General features: G+C 37.9%; 1 protein-coding gene across 1 annotated transcript; it reads left to right on the top strand.

Moving 5' to 3' along the window:
- The first annotated feature begins 7344 nt into the window (after positions 1-7344).
- Positions 7345-17964, top strand: eif4e1c (eukaryotic translation initiation factor 4E family member 1c). The gene is made up of 7 exons (XM_073835151.1): positions 7345-7399; positions 8480-8571; positions 14301-14396; positions 14508-14571; positions 14760-14873; positions 14966-15105; positions 16807-17964. Exons 1-7 carry the CDS (start codon positions 7382-7384, stop codon positions 16919-16921), a joined length of 639 nt encoding a protein of 212 aa, XP_073691252.1. The 5' UTR covers positions 7345-7381; the 3' UTR covers positions 16922-17964.
- Positions 17965-19763: the final 1799 nt, after the last annotated feature.

Raw genomic sequence — 19763 nt, 5'->3', positions numbered from 1 at the left:
TGTATAGTAACAACTCAGCTTTGATGTGGATAACTTCCTTTTAAGCTCATTTTATTATGTGAACGTAAGTAAAATTCAAGTATATTTTCCAAATATGTGGTAAGTACTCATTTTAATGCACTATATAATATTATACTTGTGTATATATACTATATTTGAATACTTCTTAGGAGTAAAAGTAGACTTTAATTTTTTGTTAGAATAGCAACTTCACTAAAAGTCAACTTAGGTATACTGTTAGTTAACATGTTACAGTTGAGGTCAAAAGTTTACACCCCTCTTTCAGAATCTGCAAAAAATCCTTAAGTTCCCACAAATTATTTGGTTTTCCAGCCTTCCAACAATGACTGTATGATTTTCATTTTCATCTGTATCATCTTTTCACACTAAGGGGCTCATATGCAACTATTAAAGAAGGTTCAAACGCTCACTGATGCTCCAGAAGGAAAAACCATTCATTAAGAGCTGGGGGTGAAAACTTTTGAATTTGAAGATAAAAATAATTTAACTGATTTTGTCTTCTGGGGAGCATGGGGATCTTCTGTAGCCTCTGAAGGGCATTACTAAATGAAAACGAATTGATATTTAGGCTAAATAAGAAAAATATATAAATCTCCATTCTGTTCAAAAGTTTTCACCCCCGGCTCTTAAAAGGAAAGGGGGTGAGTGAGGCCAAGTATGGTGACCCATACAAGGAATTTGTGCTCTGCATTTAACCCATCCAAGTGCACACACACAGTAGTGAACACACACACACCGTGAACACACACCCGGAGCAGTGGGCAGCCATTGCTGCGGCGCCCGGGGAGCAGTTGGGGGATCGGTGCCTTGCTCAAGGGACTCACCTCAGTCGTGGTATTGAGGGTGGAGAGAGTGCTGTACATTCACTCCCCCCACCTACAATCCCTGCCGGACCTGAGACTCGAACCTGCAACCTTTGGGTTACAAGTCCGAATCTCTAACCATTAGGCCACGGCTGCCCCGTAGTGCATCGTTTTTCCTTCTGGAGCATCAGTGAGTGTTTGAACCTTCTGTAATAGTTGCATATGAGTCCCTCAATTGTCCTCAGTTTAAAAAGATGGATCTCAAAACCATACAGTCATTGTTGGAAAGGGTTCAAATACACAAAACTGCTGGAAAACCAAATAATTTGTGAGACCTGAAGGATTTTTCTAAAGAACAGCAGGCAGTTTAACTGTTCAGGACAAACAAGGGACTTATGAAAAACTATCAATAAACAAAAAGCAGCTGTGGATCACTGAGGTGAGAACACAATATTAAGAATGGATGTAAACTTTTGAACAGGGTCATTTTTATAAATTCAACTATCATTTTCTCTTGTGGACTATATGTAAACATATTTTATGTGAAATATCTTATTCAGGTCAGTACTAAATAAACAATAACATGCATTTTGTATGATCCCTCTTATTTTGGTAAAATAATTCACATTTTGACGATTCTGAAAGGGGGATGTAAACATTTGACCTCAACTGTATATACTTGAAATCAATTTTTCTTGAACTAATTTATTTTTAAGTGAACTTAACATTATACTTCCCAGGTGAAAAAGTGCACTTCCATAATGCACTTAAAGTGCTCTATGTTCATGCACTAATTGTGTACTTAATATACTAAAAAATTAAGATAATCTTAAAAACATTTAAGGCCTGGTTTAGGTTTAGACTAAGCCAGGATTAGGCCATAGTTCAGTTAGGACATTTAAGTAATTTTTATAAACGTGCCTTAGAAAAAAACTTGCATCTTGAGACAAAACAAAGTAACTGATATATTTTAAGATCAGTCAAGTTTCTTTCAATTGAAACAGCTCAGCCTTACATTTTAGTCTGGGACTAGGCTTAAAAAGAAAGTGTACTCAAATGTGCTATTTTTGGACACCATGAATATTAACTAAAATGTGCTTTTAACATACTATCTCTATATTAAAAATGTATTTACCTACCACATTTGTAGTACACTTGAACCCACTAGTGTATGAAAGATAGGATCAAGTGTACTCCCAAGCCCTCAAAATAGTATATTAAGGACAGAATTAGTGTGTGAAAATAGCACACTTATAAGTACATTATGGAAGTGCACTTGCTTTTCACCTGGGTTAGATATACATATATATACAGAACTTTTATAAACTAAAATGTCACCAAGAAGTATATAACTAGTATAGCTGCAATACTAAAGACTTACGGAAGATGTGAAGTACTTACTAAAATTTACTCATGTGAACACCCAAAGTACACTTAAAATATACTTTAATTTGTGCTCAAAAGTGGGACAATTTAGTAGCACAGTACACATGAGTTCACTACTAATATACTGATAGTAGTATACAGTGGTGTGAAAAAGTGTTGCCCCCCTTTCTGATTTTTTTTATTTTTTTTTTGCATGTTTGTCACATTTTAATGTTTCAGATCAAACAAATTTAAATATTAATCAAAGATAACACAAGTAAACACAACATGCAGTTTTTGAATGAAGTTTTTTATTATGAAGGGAAAACAAAATCCAAACCCACATGGCCCTGTGTTGCCCCCTAAACTTAATAACTGTTTGGGCCACCCTTAGCAGCAACAACTGCAATCAAGCGTTTGCGATAACTTGCAATGAGTCTGTTACAGCGCTGTGCAGGAATTTTGGCCCACTCATCTTGGCAGAATTGTTGTAATTCAGCCACACTGGAGGGTTTTCGAGCATGAACCGCCTTTTTAAGGTCATGCCACAGCATCTCAATAGGATTCAGGTCAGGACTTTGACTAGGCCACTCCAAAGTCTTTTATTTGTTTTTCTTCAGCCATTCAGAGGTGGATTTACTGGTGTGTTTTGGATCATTGTCCTGCTGCAGAACCCAAATTCGCTTCAGCTTGAGGTCACGAACAGATGGCCGGACATTGTCCTTCAGGAATTTTTTGGTAGACAGCAGAATTCATGGTTCCATTTATCACAGCAAGTCTTCCAGGTCCAGAAGCAGCAAAACAACCCCAGACCATCACACTACCACCACAATATTTTACTGTTGGTATGATGTTCTTTTTCTGAAATGCTGTGTTACTTTTACGCCAGATGTAATGGGACACACACCTTCCAAAAAGTTCAACTTTTGTCTCGTCAGTCCACAGGGTATTTTCCCAAAAGTCTTGGGGATCATCAAGATGTGTTCTGCCAAAACTGAAACGAGCCTTTATGTTCTTTTTGCTCAGCAGTGGTTTTCGTCTTGGAACTCTGCCATGCAGGCCATTTTTGCCCAGTCTCTTTCTTATGGTGGAGTCACGAACACTGACCTTAACTGAGGCAAGAGAGGCCTGCAGTTCTTTAGATGCTGTTGTGGGGTCTTTTGTGACCTCTTGGATGAGTCGTCACTGCGCTCTTGAGGTAATTTTGGTCTGGCGTCCACTCCTGGGAAGGTTCACCACTGTTCCATGTTTTCACCATTTAATGATAATGGCTCTCATTGTGGTTCGCTGGAGTCCCAAAGCTTTAGAAATGGCTTTATAACCTTTTCCAGACTGATAGATCTCAATTACTTTCTTTCTCATTTCTTTGGATCTCAACATGTTGTGTAGCTTTTGAGGATCTTTTGGTCTACTTCACTTTGTCAGGCAGGTCCTATTTAATGATTTCTTGATTGCGAACAGGTGTGGCAGTAATCAGGCCTGGGTGTGGCTAGAGAAACTAAACTCAGGTGTGATTAACCACAGGGCCATGTGGGTTTGGATTTTTTTTCTTCATAAAAAAACCCCTTCATTTAAAAACCGCATGTTGTGTTTACTTGTTTTATCTTTGATTCATATTAAAATTTGTTTGATTATCTGAAACATTAAAGTGTGACAAACATGCAAAAAATCATTAAGGGGGCCAACACTTTTTCACACCACTGTACTTAGTTACTACATAAAGTATACTTGGAAACTGGTTTCACAGAGAGACCTTAAACTAAGCCAGGATTAGGCCGTAGTTCAATTAGAACATGTAATTAATTTTTATAAACGTGCTTTAGAAAAAACATTACTGGTGTCCATCTTGAGACAAAACAAAGGCACTGATATGTTTTAAGATCAGTCAGTGCAAGTTTCATTCAGTTGAAACAGCTCAGACTTACATTTGAGACTAGGCTAAACCATGTCTGTGAAACCGAGGGGTAAGTTCACTTATTATGAACTTGAAGTATGCTAAAGTATGCTTCATCCCTGACACATTTCTGCTCTCCTTTCATTCTCGAGTCATGAGTAAATTCACTAATTGATGCGCCAACTAATTAGGCAGAACTAAAGTAGTGGATGTAAACATTTTAGAGCCAAAAGCTTCTCTGGTTCCTCTGAAGGTTTTTCTCTCTTCACTAACTAAACATCTTGTGGACTTGACTTTGTTTCTCCAATTCCAGTAAACCTGGAAACCTTATCCTGGAAATGTCATGAACGGAGGTTATAAGAATGTTTAGAGGAAAAAGTGACAGGTGCCATATATAAACAGATTTGTAAAAATGATAATGGAAACAACAGACAGAGAATATAAAGGAAAGTAGCCTTCTAAAGAGCTCTTTAAGCCTTCTAAAGAGCAGCTTTGTGATTTCTGGAGTACATGGTCAGCAGGAGAGTCAGGCAGACACAAGTGGGGGAGGTTAGGGTGTGCACATCTCCTGCTGAATGCAAGTGGAGCTTTGCATGTAGGAGGATTGGAGTGTTTTAGGCTGAAGTCACAAATCCAAGCCTCTTTTTGCAGTCTGGACTGGAATACACATTCTGAAACCTGATAGGTTTACAGAACAAAATAACTCCACTGATTTTTCAACATTTATGTTTAATTACTTTAATGAGACATAATATGAAAATTATGGGCTGTTATATGAGTTAAGTTAGTCATTTGAATATTTTGTTGTAAACTAACAAACAGTGCCAAAATGTACCATGCTACTACCAGCTCAATTGGACATGGTGTAAAGCACATTCAAATACAATGTAAAAGCTACAGTACATGTATGAGCCATACTAAAACATATCCAGGTCATTTTACCCAAAATTATATTTTTTATGAAGAAAATAAAGCTTGCTTAATGCCTAAGATTTACTGCATTGTGAAAATATTTTCTTGGCATTCGTGGTGTATTACTGTAATACAGTACCATTTAAGTATTAGCATTTCTTTTGCATTACAATAAGTTTTGACCTTATTTAACTGAATTTTACTCTACAGAATTGATCCAAAGTTGATCCGAGTTGGAAACATCTTGAAAAAAAATGTATGTATACAAATTGTATAATATCAGATTCAACTTAAAAACCTAAGTTCAGCAGCTGCCTTAAAATTTTAAAGTTAAATCAGCTTAAAACTACTAGTCATTTTAACTTATTACAATAAAAATGAGTTGATTTAACTTGTGAGTTGAAATGACTTAAGTTGATTTAACTCAATATTTTAAGGCAGCTGCTAAACTTAAGTTTTTAAGTTGAAACTGGTGAAAACTTTTGACAGTGTACACATTTCTAGTAATTCTCATAGTATATTTTCAGAAAGTTTAGGAATATTTGTCCTCTCCTCAAATATGTCGCTACCAAAACACAGTAATATATAATTTAATTAAAAGGGTTATGTTGACCTATTAGGATTTTTTTTTTTATATCTACCTTGTAAATATATATTTTTTCTATTTTATTAAAAAGATTTCAGAGGTAAATCATAAAAAAATCTATTTTAACAATATTTCAAGTGTAATTTATTAGAATTGTATTTTACATCCAATTTTTCTTTGTAAAAAGGCAAAAGGTTGATTTCAAAGATAGTTTGAATATACATTGAACTAAAATCTATCATAATACCTTAGTTGATAATTTAATATACTTTATTTTTGACAAAACATCCAATGTTTTTGTCATGACAGCACATTTTTGGAACATTTTGAGCACATCACATTACGGAATTATGTAGTTAAAATCAGTCACAGCCTATGGACTAAAACCATGTGTTTTGGTAGTCACATGAAAACGCCAGAATCCTTTTTTTACATGAAGTTTAATAGCCCTGCTGAAAAAAACAGCATATGCTGGTTAGGTATGTTTTGGTGCTGGGATGCTGGTTTTAACTGGTTTATGCTGGTCCTTTGCTGGTTAATGCTGGTCCTTTTCTGGTTTATGCTGGTCCTTTGATAGTTAATGCTGGTCCTATGCTGGTTAATGCTGGTCCTTTGCTGGTTAATGCTGGTCCTTTGCTGGTTTATGCTGGTCCTTTGCTGGTTTATGCTGGTCATTTGCTGGTTAATGATGGTCCTTTGCTGGTTAATGCTGGTCCTTTGCTGGTTTATGCTGCTGGTCTTTTGCTGGTTTATGCTGGTCCTTTGCTAGTTAATGCTGGTCTTTTGCTGGTTTATGCTGGTCCTTTGCTGGTTTATGCTGCTGGTCTTTTGCTGGTTTATGCTGGTCCTTTGCTAGTTAATGCTGGTCTTTTGCTGGTTTATGCTGGTCCTTTGCTGGTTAATGCTGGTCCTTTGCTGGTTTATGCTGGTCCTTTACTGGTTTATGCTGGTCCTTTGCTAGTTAATGCTGGTCCTTTGCTGGTTAATGCTGGCCCTTTGCTGGTTTATGCTGGTCTTTTGCTGGTCCTTTGCTAGTTAATGCTGGTCTTTTGCTGGTTTATGCTGGTCCTTTGCTGGTTTATGCTGGTCCTTTACTGGTTTATGCTGGTCCTTTGCTAGTTAATGCTGGTCCTTTGCTGGTTAATGCTGGCCCTTTGCTGGTTAATGCTGGTCCTTTGCTGGTTTATGCTGGTGCTTTGCTGGTTTATGCTGGGCCAGCATAAACCAGCAAAGAGCCAGCATAAACCAGCAAAGTACCAGCATAAACCAGCAAAGGACCAGCATAAACCAGCAAAGGACCAGCAAAAGACCAGCATAAACCAGCTAAAACCAGTATCCCAGCACCAAAACATACCTAACCAGCATATGCTGTTTTTTTTTTCAGCAGGGAGTTTACAAATAAAATATAACTCTATCAATTTTTTAAAATAATAATAAAAAAATACTTTAAAAAATAACAATATAATTTTTTAATTTAGAGGTTAGGGTTCTGGACGACAGCCACCTCCCAATTAAAAAGTACCGAACGATGAAGCCAACTAATATTTTAAATATTATTGTGAGTTACAGTTGTGGGTTAAATATTATTAAATACGTAAATGCTTATTAAATGTGTTTTTTGGTTGTAGGACAGCGGTTTGCACTAATTCTGTAGAATGGCCCACATGTGTTTCAAAATAGCGTTTCTGTCTCCCGCGTTCAGTGCGTTTAGCGCGATTGAGCCCAGCCAGCTTCCGTAGACTCTCGAGCGCGTGCGTGACGCAGCAGCGTCCAACGGTCAGAAGAATTTTCACAGGCAAGATGGCGACTTCGGAGCCGGTAAGAGGGATCGGGCTTCTTTCATTTAGGGCTTCCCAGCGACGAGAAATGGTAAAGCGGCGTGTGTTGTGGTGTCTGCGGAACATGTTTAAACAGTCAGCAACACTGTTAAAAAGCTGGAGGTGTCCTTTAGGGGTTCAGTGGGGGTTCGGGGCGGCACTGCTGCTGGTGACTTTAGAGACAGGGAGGGTCCGGACAACGACAATTCATCAGTCCTCACACCCGCAAAAGGGTCATTTCGATTGGGTGTAATGATTCAATAACGCTTTTAGCATGAATAGTGACGGGTTTTCTCTCGTCTCGACGTGCTGAGATCATATCTCCAGACATCTGGACACGTGTGTTCATGGCTAACAGTGATCGGCTAGCGTGCTCAGTCGTGGCTGCCTAAATTCCTTTCATAATTCATTGTTTCAATGAAATGTGACGTTTTAGTGTGCAAGACCGCATTATCATGTAGTTTGATTGCGTAAATAACACTAAAGTCATTGATCGCTGAAATAAGTGAGCATGTGTTAAGAGAAGCTTACACCGTAGCCGACAGTAGAGGGTGTATGACTCCAAATTGAACTGGAAAATAGACTTACTGACTCTATAGTGTTCATTCAGTACAACATTGTATGAGGAACATGCTGTAATCGAGCTAGTTGTCTTGGTAACAGGCCTGAAGGTCCAGTCAGTCTGATCAGATGTCCTGGGGTTTAGAAGCCAATCGCAACAGCTGTTTCCATTTAGTATCTTTGCTCTTTATCCAAAGAAGGATCTCAGGTTGTCCAAGAGCACCTTTAGTGGTGAAGCCAAGCTGACAGGTGCACATAATGTACTGTAGGTCAGTTAAAGGTTGTGTTTCTGAGAGGATCACGACTTGAGGTGATTATCGGGGTATTTCTTTATACATGTGTGGAATGACCCTCAACTTTCTGTTATCAGTTTTCCCACCGTCATGGAAAAAGCTGGGGCTTTCTAGGAATTGTCAAATAGTTGGGGAAATTTCTCTGCTCTGTTGGTTTTTGTGAAGTAAAACTTGAAGTTCCTGGCAGAAGGTCTGGAAATAAAATTTTCTGTTTTGCATTTATGCAGCGAGGAACTGAAAATGAAGAAAGCCGTGCTGATAGTCCTACGGCTGCTGTGACAAGTCCTGAACAGTACATCAAACACCCTTTGCAAAACAGGTAAATTAATTTCACTTCTTTGTGATTTTTTTTATTTGATGTTCCCAATGCAACACATCTGTAGCATGCTGTACTGAGCACAGATAACTTAATTCAGTCCTAGTGCATTATGGGTCATATAGCAGATGTGGTCATGTTGTCCAAGGAGGACCATAGGGACCTTACCTAGATTAAAGGGAGATCTTTACTAATATCTAGAGAGCAGTAGTATGGCCAATATAGTGTTTATTTAATGTGGGTAAGTATGAATGAATTTAATTGAATGCTGAATGGGCGAAGTTGATTAAAAATCACAAAAATGAAAGTGCATTTTTGGCCTCTGAATCAATCTGAAACTAGTTATGGGGTCAGATTTATTTAATTTTTTTGTTTATTAGGAAAGAAATCAATATGATTATTTAGCCAGGATGCATACAATTTATAAAAAAAAGAAAAAAAAGACATGTATAATATTTGTTTTCTGTTGCAAATAAATGCTGTTCTTTTGAACTGTTCTTCAGAGAATAGTTCACAGTTTCCACAACTGTTTTCAACATTTATTAATAAGAAATGTTTCTTGAGCATATATTAAATGATTTCTGAAGGATCAAGGTTTTTCTGACGATAAGTCGAGTAATCAGATAATTATAATTTATTTGTTTGAGGTAGTAAAATTGACCTAAGCAAACAATAGCATTTACATTTATTAAAATACATGTATTATAGCAATGAAGCAATAATAATTAGTTTAAATAAAGTATATAAACAATAGTACTAATGTACATTATGCATTATATTAAATCAAATATTTAATATTTTCAAATGTCCACTTTATCTTTAATATTTGGCCATGTCTTTGCGACAAAAATAAGTGCATATATTAAACCTGCATTGCATATTTAATTGAATTGTAGCATTTCTGAAATTACAATAGAATTATCCTTTTATGTTTTTAAATGGGTTTAATATGTCATGCAGCCTTAGAAAACGGTGATTCTCATCCATGAAACATGCCACTTCTGGTATTTTTCCGGTTACTCGATATGGGCAAAATGCAATCGAGGATTTTTGAAATCGTGACAGCCCTAGATAAGTTAATTTCGAGTGTTCATAATATTTTACGGTAATTATAAACAGATTTCTTAAATTGCATGTACTTGTACATATTTACTTGGGACATATTAGGAAGATGTGACGTTACTAAATCTAGTCTTGCGTGACATAGTAGACATAGTATGGAGAGAGTCGCATTTTAGGTGGCAGTAGTGTTTAGTGTCATTCTGAGCTCAAAAGTCATATGAGCGATGCGGTGGCAGTCCGCCAGCATGCTGCAGGAAGTGCTGAGCTCACACGTTGAGCTGTGTCATTCCAGCCCTTTCTGCCTTTTCACTGCCCCTGGCTTATTCCTGTGATATTTAGATCTGTGAGGACCTTCATTCATTATGAAAGCTGTCTCTCAGTCTACCAAACGGTAGAGTACAACATTGACATTTCACCTTGTATTGCAAGGCAGTCATTTTTAATTTCTTTTTTCTTCTAGTTTGTAGATGGATAACCAAAAAGTTCAAAGTTCATGTTCACCACAGGTCAAGGCTACAGTATAGATAACCCCCCAGTATCAGTGACAGGGTGCATCTGTCAGATCCCCAGCTCTCCTCTCTCTGCTGGTTTTATCAACCTCTTATTATGACTGATAACAATAGCAGGTTCTGTTTAGTGGAGCTGCATTGTTTCTCTACCCTTTTTCTTTTATACTTCTGGATAGAATGAAACATTGTTGAAGGCCAAAATTCACTTTCGTTCTTTTATGCAGTAGATGTTTTTGAAAGAAGACTCTTTTGCTCACCAAGGCTGCATTTATTTGATCAAAATTAAGGAAGAACAGTAATTAAATATTATTACAATTTTAAATAACTTTTATTTTCTTTACATTTTAAAATGTAATTTATAGGGATGTAACGGTATCAAAACTTCACGGTACGGTAATACCTCGGTATGAATGGCACGGTACGGTATTTATTGAATCATTTACAGGAAAAACAAAACTAATGAAGAGACTCGAAAAAAGTGCCAGAAGTGTTTATTAAACAGTTTACATGAACACTGAACATATCAATGGCATACAAATTAGCCATCTATCTGTAAACTTTGAAACAGAAACTTAAATATTTCAATTTTAGTAACAAAAAAATTATTAAAGCATGTAAAAAACAGTCAAATCAGTTTAGCTGAATGAGTTGTCTGAATCTAGTTGCTGCTTGAAATAAGATTTTTTTTTCTTACCCCATTGGCAGATTATTTAGCTTGTTTTAAACAAAAACTCGCTTAACTTTTACTAAAAACAAGACAATAATTTTTACTTGTCTAGAAAATCCTTCTTGATTTAAGAATTTTTAGATATTTTGGCTGGAAACAAGACAAAATTCTAATAAGAAAAGCATTTTTTTGCAGTGCAGTAGGCTCTCATGCCTTTCTTTCGCATTAAATCTTTATTAAAAACAATCCTTTAAAGAACTTTTCTACCTGGACAAGTGCATCTATTATGTTGCCTAGTTTAGCCTCTTTAAAACTGCACCTTATTTTAAACCTAGCCAAAAAGCCACGTGTTGACTGTGAAATTTATATGCATTTATGGTACATTTCCGTGTCAATCCATGTTAATTTTTACAGCGAACAATGCACTGTAACATTAATTCAGCGCATACAGCGCAGCAAAAAATAGACTCGGTGCCGATCGCTGCACTGCTGCAAAGGCACCGCTTCTAGGACGTACTGCCGGAGAGCAACCGCGTGCAGTGTGAACGCTCTAATCCGTTAACATGGGTGCTGAAAAGAATACGTGACGCATACACACTGCAGACGGAGCAGGTTCGACCATTTCCATTTCTTTTCCTTGCTGCTTATAGCCTGTAGCTAGCGACAACAGACCGCAAAGGATGATGGCCACGCCTGGGCTGATGGGAAATGTAGTTCCCGCTACCTCCCGTTCGCTCCATTCGCCTGAGCAAACTTTTCTCAGAAGACCTATTGTTTTATCGAGTCATCCGACCACGGTAGTATCGAAAAAATTTGTTATTGCGGTATGACGGTATTTACAATACCGTTACATCCCTAGTAATTTATTTTTCATGGCAAAGCTGAATTTTCAGCATCATTACTCCAGTCTTCAGTGTCACATGATCTTACAGAAATCATTCTAATATGCTGATTTGCTGCTCTAGAAACATTTTTTATTATTATTATTATCAATGTTAAAGCTTGTGCTGCTTAATATTATTTGTGGAAACTCTGAGATGTTTTTTAGCATTCTTTAGTGAATAGAAAGGTTAAATAGAAATCTTTTGTAACAGTTAAAATTAGGGATGTAACAATATCAAAATCTCTCGAATCGATAATATCTCAATTTTAAGTCCACGATATATTTATCCTGATTATTTATATTTTATTATAAAATTTTGTTCACATTTTGTTCATTTTAAAGTTAAATTATTCTATCTAACGCATTTTGAGAAATCAAAATTAAGAGATCCATCCCAAGTTCTTAACTAAGAAAAAAGTCAGTGAAGTGACTTGTGCCTGAACTTTGAAGGGGACTCAACCCTCTTTTTAGTTGTTGTATACTGTCTCAGTCTAAATTACATTCACACTGGTGTTTTAGGAAGCAAATTAGAATGTAATAATAGAAATAATAACTATTTTATATTATTGTTATTCCTATCAGAGTATTAGCCATATGTTGTAAAACTATTGCACTGTAAAATAAATGAAAATGAATATTTCATAGGTATATTATTTTTGCTTTACACTACAGTAGATAAATTACAATTAGGGCTGGGCGATATGGCAAAAATGTAATCTCGATAATTTTTTTCCCATATTGAACGATAACGATATATATTTCGATATAAGCTGTTGATGTTGCCAGCTTTAAAATAGTATCCCAACAATGACTAAAGCCACAAAAAGGAAAGGGTTCATTAAATTACATTTAAAGTATAGTTTATTAACAAAAACAGATTACAGATTTGGCCTTAAAAATTAAAACAACTTACTAAAATAAATTAAAAAAATAAAAGTTGTGACAGAGTATGGTAAATGAGAGTAAATGTACAAAATGTAAACATAAAATTATTGTAAAAACATAATTTGTAACACAATTATTTATTTATTTATTTATTATTATTAACACAATTGTTTATTTTCTCTATTATAGGTTGAGCTATTTAAATTAGAGGCAACCACTGCATTTTGAAACAATCTACAGTATAAATAACAAAAAAATACGACACGGTTCTTTCTTAATCGTATTAAGTGCAGACAATTCAGCCATAATCTAAGTAGGCTACTCTCTAAATATTCAAAGTGCAAATAGAGACGGATATTTCAAGCATGATACAGAGCTATAGACATACACAACCTATCATAGCCTACATACTAATAACAGCCTAGATATGTCATGTAGCCTAGTTTGCGTGCATTGGGGGGATTAAAATTGCTTTTGAATGCGCGTGCGTTTTTTGCTTTCGGTTTCAGTTTTAACAATCGCGCCAAACTCTCAGCTGAGCTAAGAGTCACTTTTCATGTAGCCAAACCACTTATATAACGGAATTCGTGCTACCTTTTTTGTCGTCAATTTCAACATCTTTGGATAATAACTCGAAGTTAGTTTCACTTTCGTCGCTGCTTCCTCTCTCTTTTTTTTATCGTCCTGGTGTTAAGTTTGCTTCGCAAAGTGCGGTAGGAAATGAACTTTGTACTTTGACGTGCACACGCACGCTGTACGCTGATTGGCTGTTGTCGCATATTTCTACTGTGTGATTGGCTCTTAGATTAATCCATATCGAGCAAAAAATGTCTAGAGCCTATCATCGTTATTAACATACATTTTATCGCGATTCGATATGATATCGTTTATCGGCCCAGCCCTAATTACAATACTACTTTCCTAATTTCTTCACCTGAAAGATATATTTTAAATTTGGTCTGCAGTAACGTTACCCATTTAAACCATCTGTCAGCAATTCATGCTGTACTTTTAAGATTTTATTTTGACGGAAACTCCAGCTTCAGTGAAAACAGGCTTACAACAAATCTATTGAAATGCTGTAATCATCTGCCACGAAAATTAAGCATAACTGGTGGCTGTTGCGTTCCAAAACGTGTGCTAAACTCACAGCACATGCAATAAATTAGTTCACTGCATTCACTCTGAACGGAGAACGGAAAACACTGGATCATGAGCTGAACTATGGAACGAAGTTTGCGATTCACTTTGAAACACGCAGCAATAACAGACGCGATGAAGGGATAAGCCATATTGTGCTTTTGGTTTTGGTTCACTTGACCGATACTGTGCCAAAGTATAATGGCTCAAATCACTTATGTGACCACGATGATATCGAGGCAGTTTTTATAAGTTTAACATGTTCTTGCTGCATAAAATTATGTTTTTTTTTATATTAGCAGCACTCAAACTTGTAAACTCCACAAGTTTGTGTGAAAACTAAAGATCATGTTCTCAAACATGATTCAAGATTATCTAAAGAACTTCTTGCAGCTTCAGCAGCAGAATAACTCCTTACCATTTGTTCAGAGAATCACATGATCAATGTATACTATATAATAGTACCTGTAATATTTCCATTGGTTAAAAAGACAGTATGAGTCATCTGTTTGAGAGCTTATGCATGAATATTATATGAGTAACCCAAAGAGACCTGTGCTCACTGTGCTTATTTGTGTCTCTGCAGATGGGCTCTCTGGTATTTCAAAAATGACAAGAGCAAAAGTTGGACAGAAAATCTGCGTCTCATCTCCAAGTTTGACACAGTGGAAGATTTCTGGGCGTAAGTGTTTTTCCCTTGTCATATATTGATCCTCGCTTTCTTTTTCTTATAACAAAAATTTGAGTGGCAAATGATAGATTTGACTTGACACCATTTCCTTTCACTCCTCAGATTATACAATCACATACAGCAGCCCAGTAAGCTTGGATTTGGCTGTGACTACTGTTTATTTAAGGTAAGATGAGCAAGCGTGTGTATATGGCCAAACTGAAACACGTGGTTGACTATTAACTAAACATTTTATTGCAAAGGAGATGCATTTCTAAATTTCTGTGGGATGAATGTCACTTACCTAAATCACTTAGGTCAAAATGTAAAAACATTGATAAAACACTGATATCCATATTATTTTGTATGTCTCAGGATGGTATTAAACCCATGTGGGAGGATGACAGGAATAAACTCGGAGGAAGGTGGTTAATGACCCTCAGCAAACAGCAACGACACAATGACCTTGACCGCTACTGGATGGAGACAGTAAGACTTTTTTGCTCACGTTTTCACATGGATTAGTGAATGGCTCAGGGTGTGATTGTCAACTTCATACTGGCTTTCTGTGGTGTTTGCAGCTGTTGTGTTTAATCGGCGAGTCCTTTGATGAGGCCAGTGAAGACGTGTGTGGGGCTGTGGTCAATGTCAGGCCAAAGGGGGATAAAATAGCCATCTGGACGGGCAACTGCCAAAACAGGGATGCTATCATGACGATAGGGTATGCTGCATATTATGTACCTGCCACAACAAGACATAACGCATTCTTGAAAAAAAATTTAAGTACAAATCAGAACAGATTAAATGTTTCCACTTGGTCTAATATTGGAAATACACTACCATCAGGGTTTGTAAAAGGTGCTTAAAGTACTTGAATTTGACATTTTGAAATTTAAGGCCTGAAAAACTCTTGAAAATAGAAATATTCCCTGAAGAGGTACTTAAAAAGTGCTTGAATAAGAGTTTAATTTTGTCAATAAGCACATATCTTTTCACGCAATTCAAAAGACATCATACACTTTCTGCTTATTTCAGTTAATGTCAGAAAACAATCAAGCTAAGCTAGTAGTACTGACAGTGTTGTGTAAACATGGCTGAAGAAGCTAAAAAGGAACGGATAAACTAAGTAAATTGAGTCACTTATGCCAGAACCTCTCCGATTGATTTAAGCTTGTGACTTTGATCATTAATTTCAAGCAATTCACTAGCAAAAAACAGATGAAATTAAAAGAGCTATTCATTTTAAATTTCAACATCGCTTGTAATGATTTTAAAAAGCACATAGTGATGGGTGAAACAGCTTTTCGAAACTCCAAATTAGTTAAACCATTGCGTTGCAAAATGACTCACTGTTTCGAAGCTTGGTAATTGGATTGTGTATCGCAGTTTAGACCGAAACTTTGCATATTGCGAATCATTTGATTCAGATCAGAACTTCAGAGCCTGTATCACAATGGGTTTGTGAATCATTTTGTGAATTGAATGATTCAAATCAAATGATTCGCGATACACGATTTGAGTCCCGATCGAAATCAGGTGATTCACGATATGCATTTTCTGATCTGAAATGATGGTTTGCAAATCATCATTCAGATCAGAACATCAGAGCGTGGATTACTAATCATTTGATTTAGATCGGGACTTCAGTGCGGGTTTGCGAATCTGGAATGCTGGAACCGCTCCATTTGATTCAAACTTTTGACTTTGATCATTCATTTGAAGCGATTTACTAGCAAAAACCAGATAAAATTAAAACAACCATTCATTTTTGAATTTCAACATCGCATGATTTTATAAAGCATGTAGTGATGGGTGAAACAGAGCTTTTCAGTTAAACCAATTTCCCAGTTTCAAAGTGCTGTAATCGGATCGCATATCGCAATTTAGATCGAAACTTTGCATATTGTGAATCATTTGATTCAGATCCGGACTTTGGCACGTGTATCGTGAATTATTTGATTTAGATCGTAACGGCTTTGTGAATTGAATAATTAATATCAAATGATTTGTGATACACAATTTGAAGTCCTGATTGAATTGAAATGTTTTGCGATACGCAAAGTTCCTATTTAAGTTGCGATGATTCGTGATCCAAACTGATCTGAAATGATGGTTTGTGAATCATTATTCAGATCGGGACTTCGGTGTGGTTTCGCGAATCGTTTCAGGTCAGGATTTCGATGCTAAGCTATGCTAAAAGTGATATTGCCAGTACAGGAGAACGGCTGAATGAATTTCAAAACGGTAAAAAATCAACTTATTAACTCAGGGGGAGTTGGAGAATGAGCCTATTTCCAAAAAAAGTGGAGTGTTCCTTTAAATGTGTGTTCTGCTGATGTTTGATGTAAATATGCTGATATCTAGCAGTTTGTGTACTGATGGCTTCATTGTGATGATGAAATCTGTTGTTCTTTCCCTTTAGGCAACAATACAAAGAGCGTTTGAGTCTCCCAAGCAAAACCATCATCGGATACCAGTCACATGACGACACCTCTAGCAAAAGCGGCTCTACAACAAAGAACATGTATTCAGTTTGAAGAAAACTAAATTTCAACTCATTGTAGGTTTATAAAATTTCAAGTTTGCATCACATTAATACTTTTCAGTTGTCAACTACTGTAGTGTCCTTCCTTTTTAAGAAAAGAAAAAAAAAGTCAAATATGTAAATGTAGTGCTCTCCAGCCTGAATTGATCAGCACCGTTACCGTGTGGATCAGGGGACGTCTGCTTGTTTAGACCTGAGAGAGGACCGCATCAGCTAAAGCTATACGAGATGAGCTAGATGTTACTGATATCATTTTAGTCATTCAGGAGAGTTTAAAGGACTAATCGAGACCTACCTAGCTGAAGAGGTTCTAAGGCTTAGATAAGAGACATGCCGTTCTTTGCTTTAACCTTTTTTTTTTTTTTTTTTCACTCACGCCTCACGTCATAAAGTGTTTCTCACCGTCAGACGAACAAATAAACCCACAACTTAATCCACACGGACATTTTAAGAGCCCTAACTGTTTTAACATGCTTTGGTTGGAGGTGTTTGGCATGAGAAGTGATTGCAGAGGCGCCTGCAGACTGACTATCTTAAAGGTTTGTAAAGGATTACTTTTGGTCGCGCTCCAAGTTTGGAATTTGGAGAAGTGGTCATTTATTGTTTCAGCTATGCTGGAATTGTGGCATCTTGCTTGTAGACCTATCTAACACTTGTGTTTCTCCCCTTCATCTATTTATGATGTATGCATTGCAGTTGAACTATGTAGTAAGAGGAACACCATGAAAATCAAGCTCCTGTTTTCTTTCAGTTATTTTGAGGTTCTTAGCAATGTGGACTACTGCTTGCTGTTTTCATATTTTTTTTTACAGTGTATTCAGTGAATGCCTGGACATATATGCTTTTTAGGTTTGCTACCACTTTCCCCTTCATTGATACTGTAGCCATTTTCTAGTTTGCCCCACTCTTTGGATCAGTGAAAGAAGAGGGGATATTCATTGTGAATTTATTTTGCTCATAATGTATCTTTATTATCTGTAATTCCAGGATGTATATTACCTTCTTTCAAAGTAAAGGATATGTGCTTTGCATTAACATTTGAATTTTTTCCTGTTTCTTTATTTTCTTGATTCTATTAAATTTGACTCTTAAAGTCCCCCTGAAATCAAAATTAAAGTTTTTTGGCTTTTAGTATGAATATATTAGCCTTAAGATTATCTATAAGCTAGTGTGCTTCAAAACAACGGCAAAATTCGCGTTTACAAGATATGGGCATTCAAAACTTAGTCTCGTCACTTCCGCCAATATGAATCAACGGTTTTGATGATATCACCGTGCACTTCAGTTTCTCATCAAACGTTCTGTCCAATCAAATGCTCTCTAGAGTCCGTAGCGTCCCGCCCCCTACACAGAGACGCAATAACACGTAGCAGATCATATGCGCTCATATGTGCGATCGGCATGATTATGATCACTATTTTGTTTTAGCAAGAGTTTCATATTGAATCTATGGGGTAATTTATTGGTCTGTGGCTGTCAATAGCTTACAAATGCGGCTTTACCAAGCTCAAAGGCTCTGGCCCGAGCAGATATTAATGGAATGCTATTGGCTATTCTAAAGAAGTGGGCGGGGATGGGTGATGTTTTTGTTTCAGTTAAAAGTACGTCACCACATAGAATAACACTGTGTGTTTCAAGTAGGGATGTGCACGAGTACTCGATTAATCGATTACTTAAACCCATCAGTGATGATCGAGCATGAAAATGACGATTGATTGGCTCTAAAAATGCATTTTTAAAATTCAACTACTTTCTAATGTGGTTATGCTGGTATTTGGACAGTAGTCTGATATTTGATTGGTTACGGCTGTGAGAAGTTACGGTCTAGAGACAAGACTGGAGCACAGAGCGAAAATGGCTTCTAAAGCGCGCAGTAGAGCCCTGCGCGGGACTGTTTTCTTCATCCCGCCCGCGCCAGCCGAATTTCTGACCATTACCGACCATTACCGCCCGCTCCCGCCCACGCCCGCCGAATTTCTGACCATTACCGCCCACTCCTGCCCGCGCCCGCCGAATTTCTGACCATTACCGCCCGCGCCCGCCGAATTTCTGACCATTACCGCCCGCTCCCGCCCACGCCCGCCGAATTTCTGACCATTACCGCCCGCGCCCGCCGAATTTCTGACCATTACCGCCCGCGCCCGCCGAATTTCTGACCATTACCGCCCGCGCCCGCCGAATTTCTGACCATTACCGCCCGCTCCTGCCCACGCCCGCCGAATTTCTGACCATTACCGCCCGCTCCCGCCCGCGCCCGCCGAATTTCTGATCATTACCGCCCGCTCCCGCCCACGCCCGCCGAATTTCTGATCATTACCGCCCGCGCCCGCCGAATTTCTGACCATTACCGCCCGCGCCCGCCGAATTTCTGACCATTACCGCCCGCGCCCGCCGAATTTCTGATCATTACCGCCCGCGCCCGCCGAATTTCTGATCATTACCGCCCGCGCCCGCCGAATTTCTGACCATTACCGCCCGCGCCCGCCGAATTTCAGACCATTACCGCCCGCTCCCGCCCGCCGAATTTCTGACCATTACCGCCCGCTCCCGCCCGCCGAATTTCTGACCATTACCGCCCGCGCCCGCCGAATTTCAGACCATTACCGCCCGCTCCCGCCCGCCGAATTTCTGACCATTACCGCCCGCTCCCGCCCGCCGAATTTCTGACCATTACCGCCCGCGCCCGCCGAATTTCTGACCATTACCGCCCGCGCCCGCCGAATTTCTGACCATTACTGCCCGCGCCCGCCGAATTTCTGACCATTACCGCCCGCTCCCGCCCGCCGAATTTCTGACCATTACTGCCCGCGCCCGCCGAATTTCTGACCATTACC

Source organism: Garra rufa, chromosome 2 (genome assembly GCF_049309525.1).
Source record: "Garra rufa chromosome 2, GarRuf1.0, whole genome shotgun sequence".
Classification (NCBI taxonomy): domain Eukaryota; kingdom Metazoa; phylum Chordata; class Actinopteri; order Cypriniformes; family Cyprinidae; genus Garra; species Garra rufa.
The sequence above is the reverse complement of the archived record's forward strand: the minus strand, read 5'-3'. Positions and strand labels throughout refer to the sequence as shown.